This window comes from Glycine max, chromosome 13 (assembly GCF_000004515.6).
Source record: "Glycine max cultivar Williams 82 chromosome 13, Glycine_max_v4.0, whole genome shotgun sequence".
In the NCBI taxonomy this organism is placed as follows: domain Eukaryota; kingdom Viridiplantae; phylum Streptophyta; class Magnoliopsida; order Fabales; family Fabaceae; genus Glycine; species Glycine max.
In genome coordinates, this window is record NC_038249.2 from 812,157 (window position 1) to 827,485 (window position 15,329).

At 34.9% G+C, this 15,329-nt stretch overlaps 2 protein-coding genes across 2 annotated transcripts; both read left to right on the forward strand.

Moving 5' to 3' along the window:
• Positions 1-213: 213 nt before the first annotated feature.
• SWEET32 (sugar efflux transporter SWEET32) lies at positions 214-2,247 on the forward strand. The gene is made up of 4 exons (XM_041008614.1): positions 214-221; positions 882-1,260; positions 1,648-1,767; positions 1,918-2,247. The coding sequence occupies exons 1-4, from the start codon at positions 214-216 to the stop codon at positions 2,110-2,112; spliced, it is 702 nt and encodes a 233-aa protein (XP_040864548.1). The 3' UTR covers positions 2,113-2,247.
• Positions 2,248-12,686: 10,439 nt separating this feature from the next.
• On the forward strand, positions 12,687-14,993 carry LOC100813129 (probable E3 ubiquitin-protein ligase RHA4A). The gene is made up of 4 exons (XM_006593777.4): positions 12,687-12,839; positions 12,954-13,239; positions 13,414-13,499; positions 14,533-14,993. Exons 2-4 carry the CDS (start codon positions 13,006-13,008, stop codon positions 14,855-14,857), a joined length of 645 nt encoding a protein of 214 aa, XP_006593840.1. The 5' UTR covers positions 12,687-12,839; positions 12,954-13,005; the 3' UTR covers positions 14,858-14,993.
• The last annotated feature ends 336 nt before the right edge of the window (positions 14,994-15,329 follow it).

Consider the following 15,329-nt stretch of genomic DNA (forward strand, 5'->3'; position numbering starts at 1 on the left):
ATATATATATATATATATATATATATATATATATATATCATACTGCATTCCTATATGTATGCACGTGATTTAATTTTCTGAGCTAATTCCGTCAAGGAACATTTTAACGTTCTCACGTTATTTTGTTCTTTTTCTTGTTTTCGATCAGGAAACATCATCTCGGGCTGCCTCTTCTTGTCTCCGGTGTAAGCTTCATTTCTCTCTTAACTTTCTATGTTTAGGTGGCTATTCATTCATTTAAGTAATACAATATTATTTGCACAATCTAACATTATAAATACTACTAACAAAAAAAAGCCGTTGGCTTAAGGATTCGACACTTGAGTTTTTTAATCAAAATTTAAGATTAAGATTCGATCTCCAACTTAAATATAAAATGATAACTAAATATATTACTTTATCTCAAAAATTGACTTGGATTGAATGAATAGAGGAGAAAAATAAAAAAAAATCATAAAACTGTTGTATTAATGTATATTATATATGTATATATATATATATTTTTTTTTTTTTCTATTTTCTTTTCTTTTCAAGTGATTTCACCCGTTTTAGAAAGTGTAAGGCATATACAATATCAACTCAACATTGTTATTTTACACCAAATAGTAAGAGTTTAAATTTTATATTGTTATTCAATTATAATTTTTGGTTGGTATGACTTTTAATATAATTAATATAAAAGTCATTGTTTTATACCAAATAGTACAAGTTTAAATTTTATATTGATATTCAATTATAATCTATGGTTAGTGTAATTTTTAAGGTAATTTACTATATATAATACTAACAAATTATTTGACACGACCGTGACTCCATAATTTTTTTTCTCTCGTAGTATAGAAGCATTATTAAAATTAAAATGAAAAAATATACACATGCAGGCCAACTTTTGTCCGAATATGGAAGAAAGGATCAGTGGAGCAGTACTCAGCAGTGCCATACCTAGCCACATTGATGAATTGCATGGTTTGGACCTTATACGGGCTCCCCATGGTACACCCTCACAGCTTGCTGGTGGTGACCATCAACGGTGCAGGGTGTGTCATTGAGATCATCTATGTCACACTCTTCTTGCTCTACTCCGACCGCACCAAGAGGCTCAGGGTCTTCCTTTGCCTCTTCTCAGAACTCATCTTCATCACCCTTCTCACCCTTCTCACTTTCACTCTCATTCATTCCATCAAGCACCGCTCTGCCATCGTCGGAACCATTTGCATGCTCTTCAATATTGCCATGTATGCTTCACCCTTGTCAGTCATGGTCAGTCATATCTCAAACTATACTTTTCTTTCTTAATTATATCATCTTTATTTTTCTTCTTCATTTATAACAAGTTTAATTATTTTTTTCTTCTTAATTCATCATATTTATAAATACTTGGCGAAATGAAAATAAATTATGTAAACAAGTTCATGCAGAGAATAAACTCTTCATGTTTACGTACTAATTAAACTCTAAAATTATAATTTTGAGTTACTCTAGTCCTAAATTTTTACAAAACTTCATTTACTTATTCTTTCTGGTTGTAAAATGTCAATAAAAATTTATGTGTGAAAGGAGTAAAATAAATGAATTTGTGAAAAGTTAGAGACCAAAGTGATTGAGGCTTATGATATTAAGAACTAATCCCAATATATATGATTGCAGAAACTGGTGATCACGACCAAAAGTGTTGAGTACATGCCGTTTTTCCTCTCTCTAGCATCCTTTGGCAATGGCGTGTCTTGGACTACTTATGCTCTCATCCCTTTTGATCCATTCATTGCAGTAAGAAAAACAAAATAACCACGCATGCCTTTATTGATGTTGCCAATAGGTTGTTCAATAATTAGGATGTATTAGTTTCACCCTTCATATATGCTATGAAGATTGAACAGAGTGAAGGATTACAATTAACTTGTTGTGGTGAATTGTCAGATACCAAACGGGATTGGGACAACATTTTCTGTGGCACAACTAATTCTGTATGCAACCTATTACAAGTCTACGAAGAAGCAAATAGCAGCAGCAAGGAATGCAAAAGAGGTGAATCTCTCAGAGGTGGTAGTTGGTAACAGTACTGTCCAAGATCCCAACAATAACAAGATCAGTGCTGCTCCCTATGGTCTTTAATTTGAGCTTCATGCCAAATGATTAATGGCCATGCATGGATACACTCGTTTCTTGCCTCTATTATTGCTACTATATATTGGATAGATTCCCTTTTGTACTAGTATTTTAATTTTAATTTCCTACTTCAACAGTTAATTACCATCTTTGTTATTTACATTGCATAGTCACTAGTCAACATAGCTTAGCAATGTCTGTTCTAGTTTTGCTCAACTTCTCTGGCTTGCCTCAGCTTAAAACATTTCACTTGTCAGCCCACCACATTTATCAAAACAAACACTCTTAATAAAGTTTTGTTCTGTTTCTCTTCTTAATTTCAAATTATGGTCACTGTTTCAGAGGAGGCCATAAGAAGTGGCAACTAGCCTCTAGCCATCATGGGAGAAAATAAAAATTAAAATAAAAAATGCCCAGCTTATAGGTAAAGACCAAGCACGAGTCACCAATGCAGAGAATACCAACACAAATACGCAATCAAGATTGCTTTACATCTTCATTTCAATTTTTTGTATATTCCACATAGTGATTGGCAAATTTGCAAGAGTGTTAAAAATATACTCTTTAACACACTCCTTCTAACACTTTTATTAGTTAAAATTGATTGAAAGTTATAAATTAATAGGTAACAATGGAGTGAAACTTGCAATTTTGGGATTTTCAACAAGAAAAAAATGTATTAAAGAGTGTGATGCTAATATTTCTCATTCTGTAATATCATCTTCCATACATTAATAAACCGATCCTCCTAGCTCCATGGCAGAGCATTCCTAAATCATAATGTACTAATATGATACTAGTTCAACATAATTAGGACCATGTTTTAGGCATGGCAACGGGCCCAAACCCATGGGGTCCGTCCTGGACCCGTCCCGATTTTGATGGGGAAAACCCGAGTTGATCGGGGTGGGAGTCGATTTTTTTTCCTATAGTCAAAATCAGGTTCGGGGTCAGGGATGAGATTATTAATACCCGCCTCCAAATCCTCCACGCTAATAATTAATTTACAAAAATATCATTATATATATATATATATATATAACACATTAAAACATGAAATTATTATATTGAATTTTATGCTAATGTTGAATTGGATTTTATGTTGTCATGTACAATATTGTGATTTTTATTTAAAATTATATTTTTCATTTTATGAAAAATTAGATTTTTTAATAAAATTTTATAAATATGTCGGGGGCAGGACGGGACGGGAAAAACTCAACCCCACTGGAGACTGGGATGGACATAAATATGCACTCCCATTGAATTTCGGGGACAGGGGTAGAGAAGGAAATGAGGAATCGGGGACTGAGATAGGATAAGCAAAACCCGATCCGGTTGTCATGCCTAACAATGTTTCTACATTGTCAACAACATTTGACAAACATATAAATCTCCTCCAAGCTGCTACTTATGAAGTAACAATAATTGAATGACTTCATCTGAAATATTTAAAGCTTATATGAGTAGTAAATCATGACACATAGGGGAAGCATTATTCTTTGTAACGACTAATTAGAGACACAGAATCTGACGTAAAAGTGCAGTTAGAGACACAGATGGATCCCAAACCCACTTCGAGAGAAAGAGCTTAATTAATTAATCCGCTTCACGTTCCACCAACAACACTAAGAATTAATAGATATTCAACCCTGACTCTTCACTCGTATGAAAATGCACACAGCTAGATGAAATGAAACTAAAGTTGCTCAAAGGTAGCTACTAGCTACTAGCTAGGTATATACACATGAAATTAAAGATGGGAAAAGCAACCTTGAAATTGGGTCATTTATAGTGCAGAAAGTTAGAAAGGTTTCATGCTGAATCATGAACTAGACTATATAATCGGTAAAATTGTTGCCTCATTCCTACCCCCACATTGTGTGGTAGCTGTTAAGCTCTATTTTTCATTTTATGTATAATGTATGCCCATATTTCTTTATTCGACTTTTCGAAGTATTGATCTAAATGTTATGCTGATTATTATATAGAACTTAAAGTAGTTAATTAGGTTCTATTCAAATAAACACTTATTTAATTAATTTATTTAAAGAAAATCTAATTGATAATAGTAAGTTTAATTGCAATTTGTTTTGTCAAGAAATGCATGTTACAACATTATAATTAATAATGTTTGCGATCTCAATTACGTTGACATCCCAAACACTATGTATCATATATATGTAGCACATCCAAATATTACTAATAAAACAAAGAAAAGAAAAACATGGGGGACATGAATCAAACCCATGTATACAATTATGTGAACTTAATTAAACGATGAAAGATCATATCTATTATGAAAAAAATAGTATCATGAGAAACCTTGTTTGCTAGTATCATGAGAGATAAATTTATTTGCACAATTGTTACCTTCATGGGGAATATGAAAGTATCTAAAATTCATCCTATTGACAACATGAAGTTATTGTCCTTCTATGTCTTAATTACCACATCATAGTAACTGTTGTTGAGCCTTGGGTTACTCAATATTTGCATTCATTTTGTAAATATGGTGTAACCTGATGGTATGATTGTTTTATTGTTGATTGGATGATCGTAGGGATCTTGGATTGGGATATGGTTGATTTGTAACTTTTAGGAGGGCATGTCTTATACATTTTCTTTACTCAATATAAGTATTTATTTGCTGACAAAAAAAAAAAAAAAAACCACATCATAATAGTATCGAAAAAAGGTTCTGAAGATGCAAATGTGTCTTCTTTACCTGGGCAGCAATGAAGAATAGAAACCTTCCGTTTTGGTTTCAAAGGTCATTAAATAAATCATCACACACGAAAGTGATAAGAAATAGTATATCTTACATATTTTATTGTAAAAAGGAAAAAAAGAGTAACAAAAGGGGAACCTAAACTGAACAGCAGGTTGCTTTACTAGGGGTAGGGCTATACCTACCCTTAAAAGCTAATCCGACACTAAAGCTAAAAATTAGTTGATGGTGATCCACCCTCCAAATTATGTCCCATTGTACTATGTCTTGGCTCGTGGAAGTGAGCAAGATAACAGGGAGACAAGCAGAGAAAGGGAGAATGCCCACTCATAAATTTTGACTTGATTTGATTCCTTAACTTCTTGTAAATGTACCTGTACATGCATATTTATATATGCGCGGAAAAGGATCCTTTTATCATTTGATGGATATTAAAAATACAAAATTTCACTTGATCTTCTTATGTGTTAAAATTCAATATGAATGGATTCATTCAGATAAATGCAATAAGCATCCCATGCAAATTAATATACATTGACATTATAACTCCAAGAAATTATAATTTCTTTAATGTAAAGATACATGAATAACATTATAACTCCAAGAAATTATAATTTCTTTAATGTATAGATACATGAATACAGGTAACTATCTAGTGCCATAGTAACTGGTTAAGTAGTATTAAATGCTTTAAGTTACTTGAAAAATAAAGAATGAATGACTTTAATAATTTTTACATATATAACATGCTTTTATTTCCTATACAAACTTTTTATTTTTTATTTTTTCACCAATATTTTTTAAAAAAACCCATTAATTGAAATGGACTGTTAGAAAGTGGTTCTGGTATGGTTTTGTAAGAAAAGAAGAAATATTAATACTTATAGTGATGTGATAGTCTTGCAACAAAAGAAATATATTAAAGAAAAAACTTAAGTTTCTAAGGCATCTGTGAAACACTGCCTTTTGAGTTTAGTTCTCCCTTGCCAATCTCTACAAAAATTATATGTAATTATAGGGTATAATGGTGAATTTCCTTCAAAATATAATGGAGTCTTTTGATATATATGGTTTACGCACCAACAATACATCAAAATTATCATCAATATAGTTTACATTGTAATAGTTTTTTAATTATATCTTTGCATAAGAAGAATAAAAATGATTTGCATACTAAGAATTAATTGGTTTGTTTCTATCTATATCCGTAATATATATGTTATTTTCTCTGTATACTTTTTTGCATGTAGATTATTTTTATTTACAGAGAGTCTTGTGTTTTTTTTAAGAGAAACAACTCTTCAAAAAAAAAACAAAACATCTTTCATAAAAGAATACACACTTTTATAAAAACATACTCCCAGGGTCCCACCGTTACATTATAAATATTGTCCTAATTTATTTCACACAAGAAAAATAAATTAATAAATAGATAAAAAATAATAACAATTTTATAAAAATAATCTAATTATTATTATTATTATTATTATTATTATTATTATTTTAACTCATTTCATTAATATTATAAAAGATATAAGTAGAAAAAATAATTAATATTATATTAAAATATTTTTTTACATGACACTTATTATGGAACTTGGGAGTAGTCTTTTATACTTGTATAAACTAACACATACTTTCATGAAATGATACAATATTTTGTAATTAATTATAAATTTTCATGAAAACACATATGCATAACCTTTTCATAAATTTTTGAAAATCTCTCATATGGACATGAACTATGTAGCATGGATAAGGATTCGCCAAGTGCAAGACCATGGCACAAAATTAATGAACCAATCCCAACTTTCAAGTGCCTACTAGCATACGATCAAGTTTAACAAACAATATTGTTGATCAAGTTTAACAAACAATATTGTTAGATTATGATATAAGAAAGAGCTCTCAGTCCTCAGTCAGTCACCTCTCCCCCTCCTTGGGCATCTCCCAATGGCCTTGCCACCGTTGGAGAGCAAGTCCAAGCTTCACGTGACATTGGTTGTTCTCATAATCCTTATCTCCAGCCACGATTGTTGACCAGGAATTATTCTCGTCGTTCTTGATCTGACCAGGACGATCCTGCTGTAGCCTGCACCTAGGCAGTGATTCTTCTTCTATGCTCCTTCCATTCTTCTTGAGGCCTTGGATTTTCTGTCTATTCCTAGCAGATGCTAACCTGCAAACCTTGCTAGGCACCTGAAGGAAAAAGCCAACGGCCAGAAAACGAAAAAAGTTACCCAGTCACCATTAATGGGTACGACTTCTGGGTCAGGCGAAACTTAGGAGTCTCCCTCTACTGGTTTGTCTGGTGGCATTGGTGGAGGCCAAGACACTACATCTGCTTGTCTGGCTTCACAGGAAAATACCGCACCCCAGGTGTTCGATAAAAAGTCTGGGTCACTTTTTGCATCAACCAGAGTTCCAGCACACCAGGTGTTTGTTAAAATGCCTGGTTGTCTCGTAGGTACTGAAACATCCCCAGATGACTCCTGCACTCTTGGAGAAGATGACTCATCCACGGAAGAAGACACCTTTCCTTCTAGTGGCTCTGATTCTAATCCTTAAGTTGGCAACAGAGAGGCTTCCATGCCTTGAATTAATCTGTTCAAGGACAACAAAAAGCCTTCCAAGGGATTTGGCCTGAAATTTTCCCCTCCATCTTCTGAAGATATAGTATTGCTTGATGAAGATGATTTTCAGCCCCTGGAAGAGGTGTGGGGACACAACCTTATAGGCTATGTAGCAGGCCGTTTCCTAGGAAAAAAAGCCCTACTGGAATGCTTTCAGAAATGGGGCGTAAAGTTCTCATATTCTACCCATGAAAGCGGTTGACTTGTATTCAAATTTGATTCAAAAGATGATATGACTCATGTGCTATCTACAGGCCCCTACTTCATCTTCCAAAGGCCCATTTTGCTGAAAGTTATGCCTCTTTTCTTCGATTTTGGTAATGAGGAACTGAGCAAAATACCAGTCTGGGTTAAACTCCGGAACCTTCCCCTAGAGTTATGGAATCCCTAAGCTCTAGGAAAAATTCTGTCCACGATAGGTTCCCCCATACGTATAGACCACCTCACTGCCTCTAAGGGATCTTATTGAAGAGAATACGAGAACAAACCACGATAGGTCCCCTTAGATCTTATTGAAGAGGTCCACTTTAAACTTCCCATCGGTCAGACCTTCATCTAAAAGATTGAATACGAGAACAAACCATCCTTTTGTACCCACTGCAAAATGATTGGGCATCGATTAGCAAAGTGCAAAGTTACTTCTATAGTTAAGCAAGATAACAGAACAACCACATCAGAAGGGCCTACAACAGTTTCTCCCTCTGTTCAGTCTCAAGATGCTGAGGTGGTAGCTTTTACAAAGACCAATCCTAATAATCCCTCTAGGAAACCCAAGGAAGACCAGGCTGGACTGTCCACTTAGCCTTGCATGCAGCAACCACAAGCAACTAATAATATTCCTGCTCTCCAAACTCCTTTTGATATTTTTGGAGTTGAGAATTCCAAAAGTTCTTTGCATCAAGACTCAACTGAAGATCCTAGTGATGGGTTTGTTCGGGTAAAAACCAAACCCCAAAAAATAGGGAAGAAAGTGCTAATATAGCAGGGATCTCTTAGTAAGCAGATTCAGTTAGAGTAAGAGAAAGGAGCGTCTAACAAAATAAGAAACCGTGCCGGGGAGGTTCCTTCCTATCCAAACCAATGGTTATCGCTTCTTGAAACATCTGAGGCTTTAATTTGCCTTTGAAGCATCATGCGATGCAAAAATTCCTTCGTAACAAGGGAGTTAATGTGATGGCTATTCTGGAAACAAAGTTGAATACTATATTAGTGGAGGACACCATGAAAAGAAAGTTTGGAGATTGGAATTTCTCTCACAACTTTGCTTCTCAGAATGCTGGTTGGATTCTTATCCTTTGGAAATATGTTAAAGTTACTCTCTCCGTCTTGTAATCCTCTGCTCAGTTGATTCACTGCTCCATTGTCTGTAAAGTAACAAGCAAGCAGTTCCAAGTTTCCTTCATATATATCTCCACTCAGTGATGGCTAGAAGGTCTTTGTGGGTTAACCTGAGCAACATTAGTGCTTCTCTGAATTGCCCCTGGCTCCTTATAGGAGATTTCAATAGTATCCTCTCTCCCAATGACTAGTTCAATGGCGTTGACATCAGTGCTTATGGGATGTAGGATTTTGTTGACTATTGTTCTAATCTTGGGCTGGGGAACCTTAACAGTCATGGGTCCATGTATACCTAGACTAATGGTAGAGTTTGGAGCAAACTAGACCGGGCCTTCTGCAATCAGCTCTGGTTCAACTCTTTTGAAAACTCTTCTTGCGAAGTGGTGGGTTTTGAATCAATTTTTGACCACGCTCCTTTAGTGGTGACCACAGAGGTGTTGGTGCCCAAAGGTAATTCCCCCTTTAAATTCAATAATGCAATTGTGGATCACCCAAATTTTCTGAGCATTGTTTCAGATGGCTGGAGTCATCAAGTTTCTGGATGTTGCATGTTTAAAGTTTGCAAGAGACTAAAAACTCTTAAATCTCCTATGAAGCTTCTCTTTAAACAAGAATTCAGTCACATTGCTAACCGGGTGGAACAAGCTGAAGCCGAATATAATAGATTGCTCAATTCCCTCCAACATAATCCTTTTGATTCATCCCTTCTCATGCAGGTTAACCGTACAAGAGGTCAGGTTATCCTACTTAGGAAAACAGAGTCAAGGAATGTAGCTCAGCTTATAAAAAATAGGTACCTTTTGCAAGCAGACAAGTGTTCCAAGTTTTTCCACGCTTTAATTAAGCGTAACAGGCACAATCATTTTATCGCTGCAATAAAGTTGGATAACGTTCAAAGCACATCCTCTTAATTCGAAATTGCTAATGCCTTTGTCAATCATTTCAAGGCTTTATTTAGTGCTCAGGATCTGCATCATCCTACCTCTTTAGCAGTCTGCAACTCGGGTCCTAAAGTTCCCATTGATTGCTTTGCCTCTTTACTTAGCCCCACCAAGCAAGATATCTGGAATGTTATTTTAAGGATGGACAACAATAAAGCGCCGGGTCCTGATGGCTACAATGCCTTATTCTTTAAGAAGGCTTGGAACATCATAAGGGATGACATTTTTGCTGCTGTTAATGAGTTCTTTATGTTAGGCAAACTACTAAAACAAATCAACCATGCTCTTATTGCTCTCATTCCAAAGTCTGACCAAGCATCCCAAGTGAACCATTTTAGACCGATCTCTTGTTGCAATTTGTTGTACAAGATTATTTCTAAGATTTTGGCCAATCGAATAGTCTCGGTGCTGGAGCATATTATTGGTGCATCCCAATCTGCGTTTCGAAAGAATAGGTAAATGATGGACAACACTTTCCTTGTTCAAGAGCTACTTCGCAAATATGCTCGCAAGAGAATTTCTCCTAGATGCCTCTTGAAGATTGATTTACATAAGGCATACGATTCCATTTCTTGGAAGTTCTTGGATTGGATGCTTAAGTCTATGGGTTTCCCAGCTCAGTTTTGTTCCTGGATTATGGAATGTATCACTATCACTTCGTTTAGTGTGGTGGTCAATGGATCCATCTATGGTCATTTCAAAGGTCAACATGGATTAAGGCAAGGGGATCCTCTTTCCCCTTACCTCTTTGTTCTCTATCTGGAATATTTTTCCCGGGATCTTCAAAGCCTCAAGGATAACATCAACTTTCAGTTTCACCCAACTTGTGTTGTTGTTCAACTTTCACACTTGGCCTTCGCAGATGACATTACGCTCTTGTTCAGAGGAGACTTGCCTTCTGTTTCAGCAATATTTGCTAAGCTCCAACACTTTTGTAATGTTTCAGGGCTATCTATCAGCACCAACAAGTCAGCCATTTACTCAGCGGGAGTGGTCCAAGATGTTCTTTCAGATATCCAGCAACTCACTAGATTTAGTTTAGGCTGCTTCCCTTTTAGATACTTGGGTGTTCCCCTTTTATCTTCCAGACTCAATGTCTGAAACTATGCTCCCCAGCTTTCTCATATTACAAGCCTTATTCAGGGTTGGAGCAGCAAAACTCTCTCCTATGCAGGGAAGGTTGAGCTAATTAGAGTTGTCATGCCAACTTTTGGATGGGTGTCTTTCCTTTACCTCAATCCGTTCTAGACCGTATCAATGCTTCTTGCCACAACTTTCTTTGGGGCAAAGTTGAGGTGGATAAAAACAAGCCCTTAGTAGCTTGGTCTGATATCTATTCCCCCAAGAAAGAGGGGGGATTGAGACTCTTCAACCTAAAATACTAGAACCCTTGCTCTCCTTTCCCGTATTCTTTGGGACTTTCATTCAAAAAAGGACTCTCTTTGGATTTGATGGGTCCACCATAATTATTTTAAAGGAGGCAATGTTTGGGACTTCATTAGTTCAACTTCAGATTTAGTTTTGATTAAGAAGATCATACACACCGGGGACATTATTACCATCAAAGAAGGCAATGTGGAGGTTGCCAAGCAAACTCTCAACTCTTGGAGTAGCAATGAGCAGTTGCTTGTTGGGAAGGCTTATGACTACATCAGAGGGGCCAAGCCAACTGTCAATTGGAATTCTAATGTTTGGAATCCTGCCATTCCTCCCAAGATGTCTTTTATCTTATGGCTTGCTATCAAGAATTGTCTACTCACTTTAGACCGAGCTGCTTTCTTGAACAAGGGTTTACTCTGTCCTTTGTGCAGAACTGAAGCAGAATCCCATGCTCATTTGTTCTTTTCTTGAAGAATCTCCCTCTAAGTCTGGGCCAATATCCGTGATTGGATTCCTCTCCATAGGCAAACGATTTCATTACAACGCACTATCAATTCCCTCATTTGGGGTAGAGCCACCTTTGGTACTTGGGGCAAATTTCGGTGCTTGGCTTTGACAACTATAGTTTACTGCACTTGGATGTTTAGGAACCTTTTACTTTTTGAGAATTCACCTTTTTTCTGTAATTGATGTAATTAACAAGATCAAATTCCTTGTGTATAAACATTCGCACCTATTGTATTTTTCTTAGGATAATGCTCATGGGGTTTTAGGCATAGGCCTTTCCTGTGTGTTAGGGTGCCTATTGTTTTGCTTGCTGCAGGGTATGTCCTGATTACACTGCAATATAATTTACATTTTTCCAAAAAAAAAAAAAGTTTAACAAATAGATTTTCTAATTCATGAATCGAACCTTTTGATGATGAAGTCACTTTGAGGTAATTCAATTAGTGTCGACAAGTTAGCAGCACGTACTAGGCTAGCACCAGCACTTTTTTTTTTTTCCTGAAAAGTTAGCATAACACTAGTAATGACACAGAAAGAATGCGATATCAGATGTTTGGACCCATACGGATATTTACATTGAAGACAACTGGGCTTAAGAACCTTGTCGTGAGGCTATACTTTAGTGGAGGGTCATGGGCTTGTCCCGTCATTTGAAAAAGGCTGAATATCTATTTTTTAATAGTTTTAAATTTATCTTTTTTAGTTTCTATAGTTAATAAGTGAATTTTTAAATTTTTTTAATTTTAAAAGTTTACATTTTTAAATAATGAAATTAAAAATATTTAACGATAAAAATCTTTTAAAAATTAAAATGTAAACTTCAGAATTTTAAAAATTTACTTATTAAATTTCAGGAACTAAAAAATTCACTTATTAACAATAGATATTAAAATAGATAAGTTAAAAAAATATAGAAAATAGGAATTTTGAAAAAAATAAATAAAAGATAGAATATGTACCGAAGATACTATACCCTTCTAATTCATATCATTATAATCATATACACGTAACAGTGCTAATATTAATTGATACTATACCCTTCTAATTCATCACCAATAAGTTAAATATTTCAACAACATATATCTTTCTGCCTCTTTATTTACACCAATTCCAACGACAAATTTTTCTGTCAAATAAAGAAACTCACCAAAGAAACGCAATTCTCTCGGAATAGATAATCACACCCCACCAATATATATCTTGGTAAGTGATCAACCGAAGATGTCTATTCTTATTCAACACAACAACTCTAGAAGTTTTTCATTAATTTTACACATTTTGTACTTAAAATGATCGAAATTGTAACATATATTGCAGTGGCAAGAGGTTTATGAATGCATGTTAGGAGGCAGTGCTGCACAGATTAATCATGAGTCTTCCACAAACTGCAACTAGCCCTCCTCCACATCTGTATCCACAGGAACTTCAGCTGAAGCTTTACCAAACCTTCATATTCTCAATTCCAATACTCTTCTCCATCATTCTCTTTCTCTTGTTTTACTTGTTCTACCTCAAGAGAAGGGCTTCCTCTCTCTCTTCCACTCCTCACTTGCTTCCTAGGACCATTGCCAATCCACCCACCACCTCTCCCTATCATTCCTCAGTAAGTAACAAACACTCTCTTAAATAGTCTTATCTTAATTATCCTCTCTCTAATACCAAACATAGATTAAATTAAGTACTTACATGTGTTAATTTGCTTGCTAGCTTCTTGCACGTACTGCACCATCCTTTAATTATATATGATCGATTAAATTAATAATCTCATATTCCACAGCCTTGTCGTTTGGATCTGACCCTCCATTTCCTGGATAAACTTCCAAGAATTTTGTTTGATGAGGATTTGCTAGCAAGGGATTCACTGTAAGTAAATCGTTTTTTTTCTTCCTTTTTTTTGTATTCACCTGTACTGTTGTTGCTATTGATATCTTTTTTTAATTCTGCTTTTATGCTCTGTCTCTCTTGGTCATCGGTTTAATATGCTTTGATATTTATCCATTATGCCAAGGTGTTCTACAGTATGCAATTTGGATGTATGTTGTTTCATATTGTAATTTCACCTCTCAGCATCATGTCTATTATGTGATGGTTAAAAAGTATTCTCAAGAACGAATGTTGTTCTTCGAAAGCTGATCGAGAAAATGGTCAGCAGAATGTTCAATTCACAAATTAGTTAGAATATTTAATGGCATCCACTATTTTCATGAAAAGTAGGTACATGGAAGGAAAGTAAAAAAGAGTTAAGCAGAATATTTGAAAAATGGTTTTTCTATTTCCTTTTCTCCTGGTACCAGCTGAGAAAATTATAACTAGGCATATACGAAGGTGTCTTATGTCTTCACACCCAGCTAGAATTAATAAAGTCATAAAAAAAGGGGGAAAATATGAAAGTTTATGAAGTTGTGCACTTTTTTAACTCCAAGCTTTAAGGAGAGACTATAAATATTTTTTTTTTTATTATAAAATTTAGTAACTAAATTGTACGAATTCAAAGACTAAAAATTAGATTTAACAAAAATATAGGAACTAAAAATAATTTTTATTCTAAAAAAAATAAATAGAAAAATTCTACACCTGTAACCCCAAGTGGATGGTAACAACCAAAATCTCAACGATAGGTACTGCTTATATCTTTTGTCAGGGAAATTTCAGTAGACAAAGTGCTGGATAGCACTTTGGAAGCTCTGTCTTGGATTCCATGTGCTGGTCCCCTTTTTTTTCCATGTCTCAAGTCTCAACATTTGATTTGATTTAATAAAATACAGTGATGTCCATCAACATTAAAAATAAAATGTTCATTGGGCTAATTAACTAAATAAAGCTTGCTAAGAGATAGATGCATATATGAGGCTTCATTAATATGATATATGTTGGTGACAAATTTAATTTGAAACAGATGTTGTGTATGTCTGGGGGAATTTGAGCTGAAGGAAGAGTTGGTACAGATACCTTATTGCAAGCACGTGTTCCACTTGGAATGCATACATCATTGGCTGCAATCAAACAGCACTTGTCCACTTTGTAGATGTTCCATCATCCCCACTACCAAGTTCCTCAACCCAGCACCGCCTATTAACATTATATCAACAGACCCACCCCAGCAGCATGGTGCTATCATTTCGGACTTCCCATTACAAATTCTATCATTGCCACCTCAGTCACAAGACCATCAAGAAGTTGTTGGTGCTTCCTCAAATGCTGCTAATTTGTCAAGGGAATGATACACATTAATTAGCTAGGTTGATTATAATAATGGTCATTAATTAATTTCAATCAAGAGGAGTATTCAGCTACACATCAAGACCATGGAGTAGTTGTTTACATTTTATGATATCAAAATTTTCTTTTGCCCTTTTATTAATTTCTACATTGGAATATTCAGCCAGTTTGTGGAATGTACTACTATAACACAGCTTCTCCTGTCAATTGTCATGACCTTTCTGGATTGGCTATTCAATAACCCCAATTGCAACAAGTTGTGGTTTTTCTTTTCCAAGATACGAGAAAGTGTAAAAGTGTAACTAATTCAGAGTAGCAATAAAAAGAGATCAAGTGTATTATTCAGTACTACTTTGTTGTGTCTTGTAAGCATATGCTACGAATTTGCCTTTTGCGTGGCCGTAGTTCTTTCGTTTTTTTATACTAGTCATGTGCCAAAAAAATGATGGCTTGGAAAAGATAGCAGATATTTAT

What these genes read in the sequence shown, in the direction of transcription:
- LOC100813129 (XM_006593777.4), top strand. Translation starts at nt 13,006, where the DNA reads ATGAGTCTTCCACAAACTGCAACTAGCCCTCCTCCACATCTGTATCCA. An exon ending in CCTCTCCCTATCATTCCTCA is followed by an intron (nt 13,240 to 13,413) that starts GTAAGTAACAAA and finishes CATATTCCACAG; the next exon opens with CCTTGTCGTTTGGATCTGAC. An exon ending in TTGCTAGCAAGGGATTCACT is followed by an intron (nt 13,500 to 14,532) that starts GTAAGTAAATCG and finishes AATTTGAAACAG; the next exon opens with ATGTTGTGTATGTCTGGGGG.
- SWEET32 (XM_041008614.1), top strand. An exon ending in CTTCACCCTTGTCAGTCATG is followed by an intron (nt 1,261 to 1,647) that starts GTCAGTCATATC and finishes ATATGATTGCAG; the next exon opens with AAACTGGTGATCACGACCAA. An exon ending in CTTTTGATCCATTCATTGCA is followed by an intron (nt 1,768 to 1,917) that starts GTAAGAAAAACA and finishes GTGAATTGTCAG; the next exon opens with ATACCAAACGGGATTGGGAC.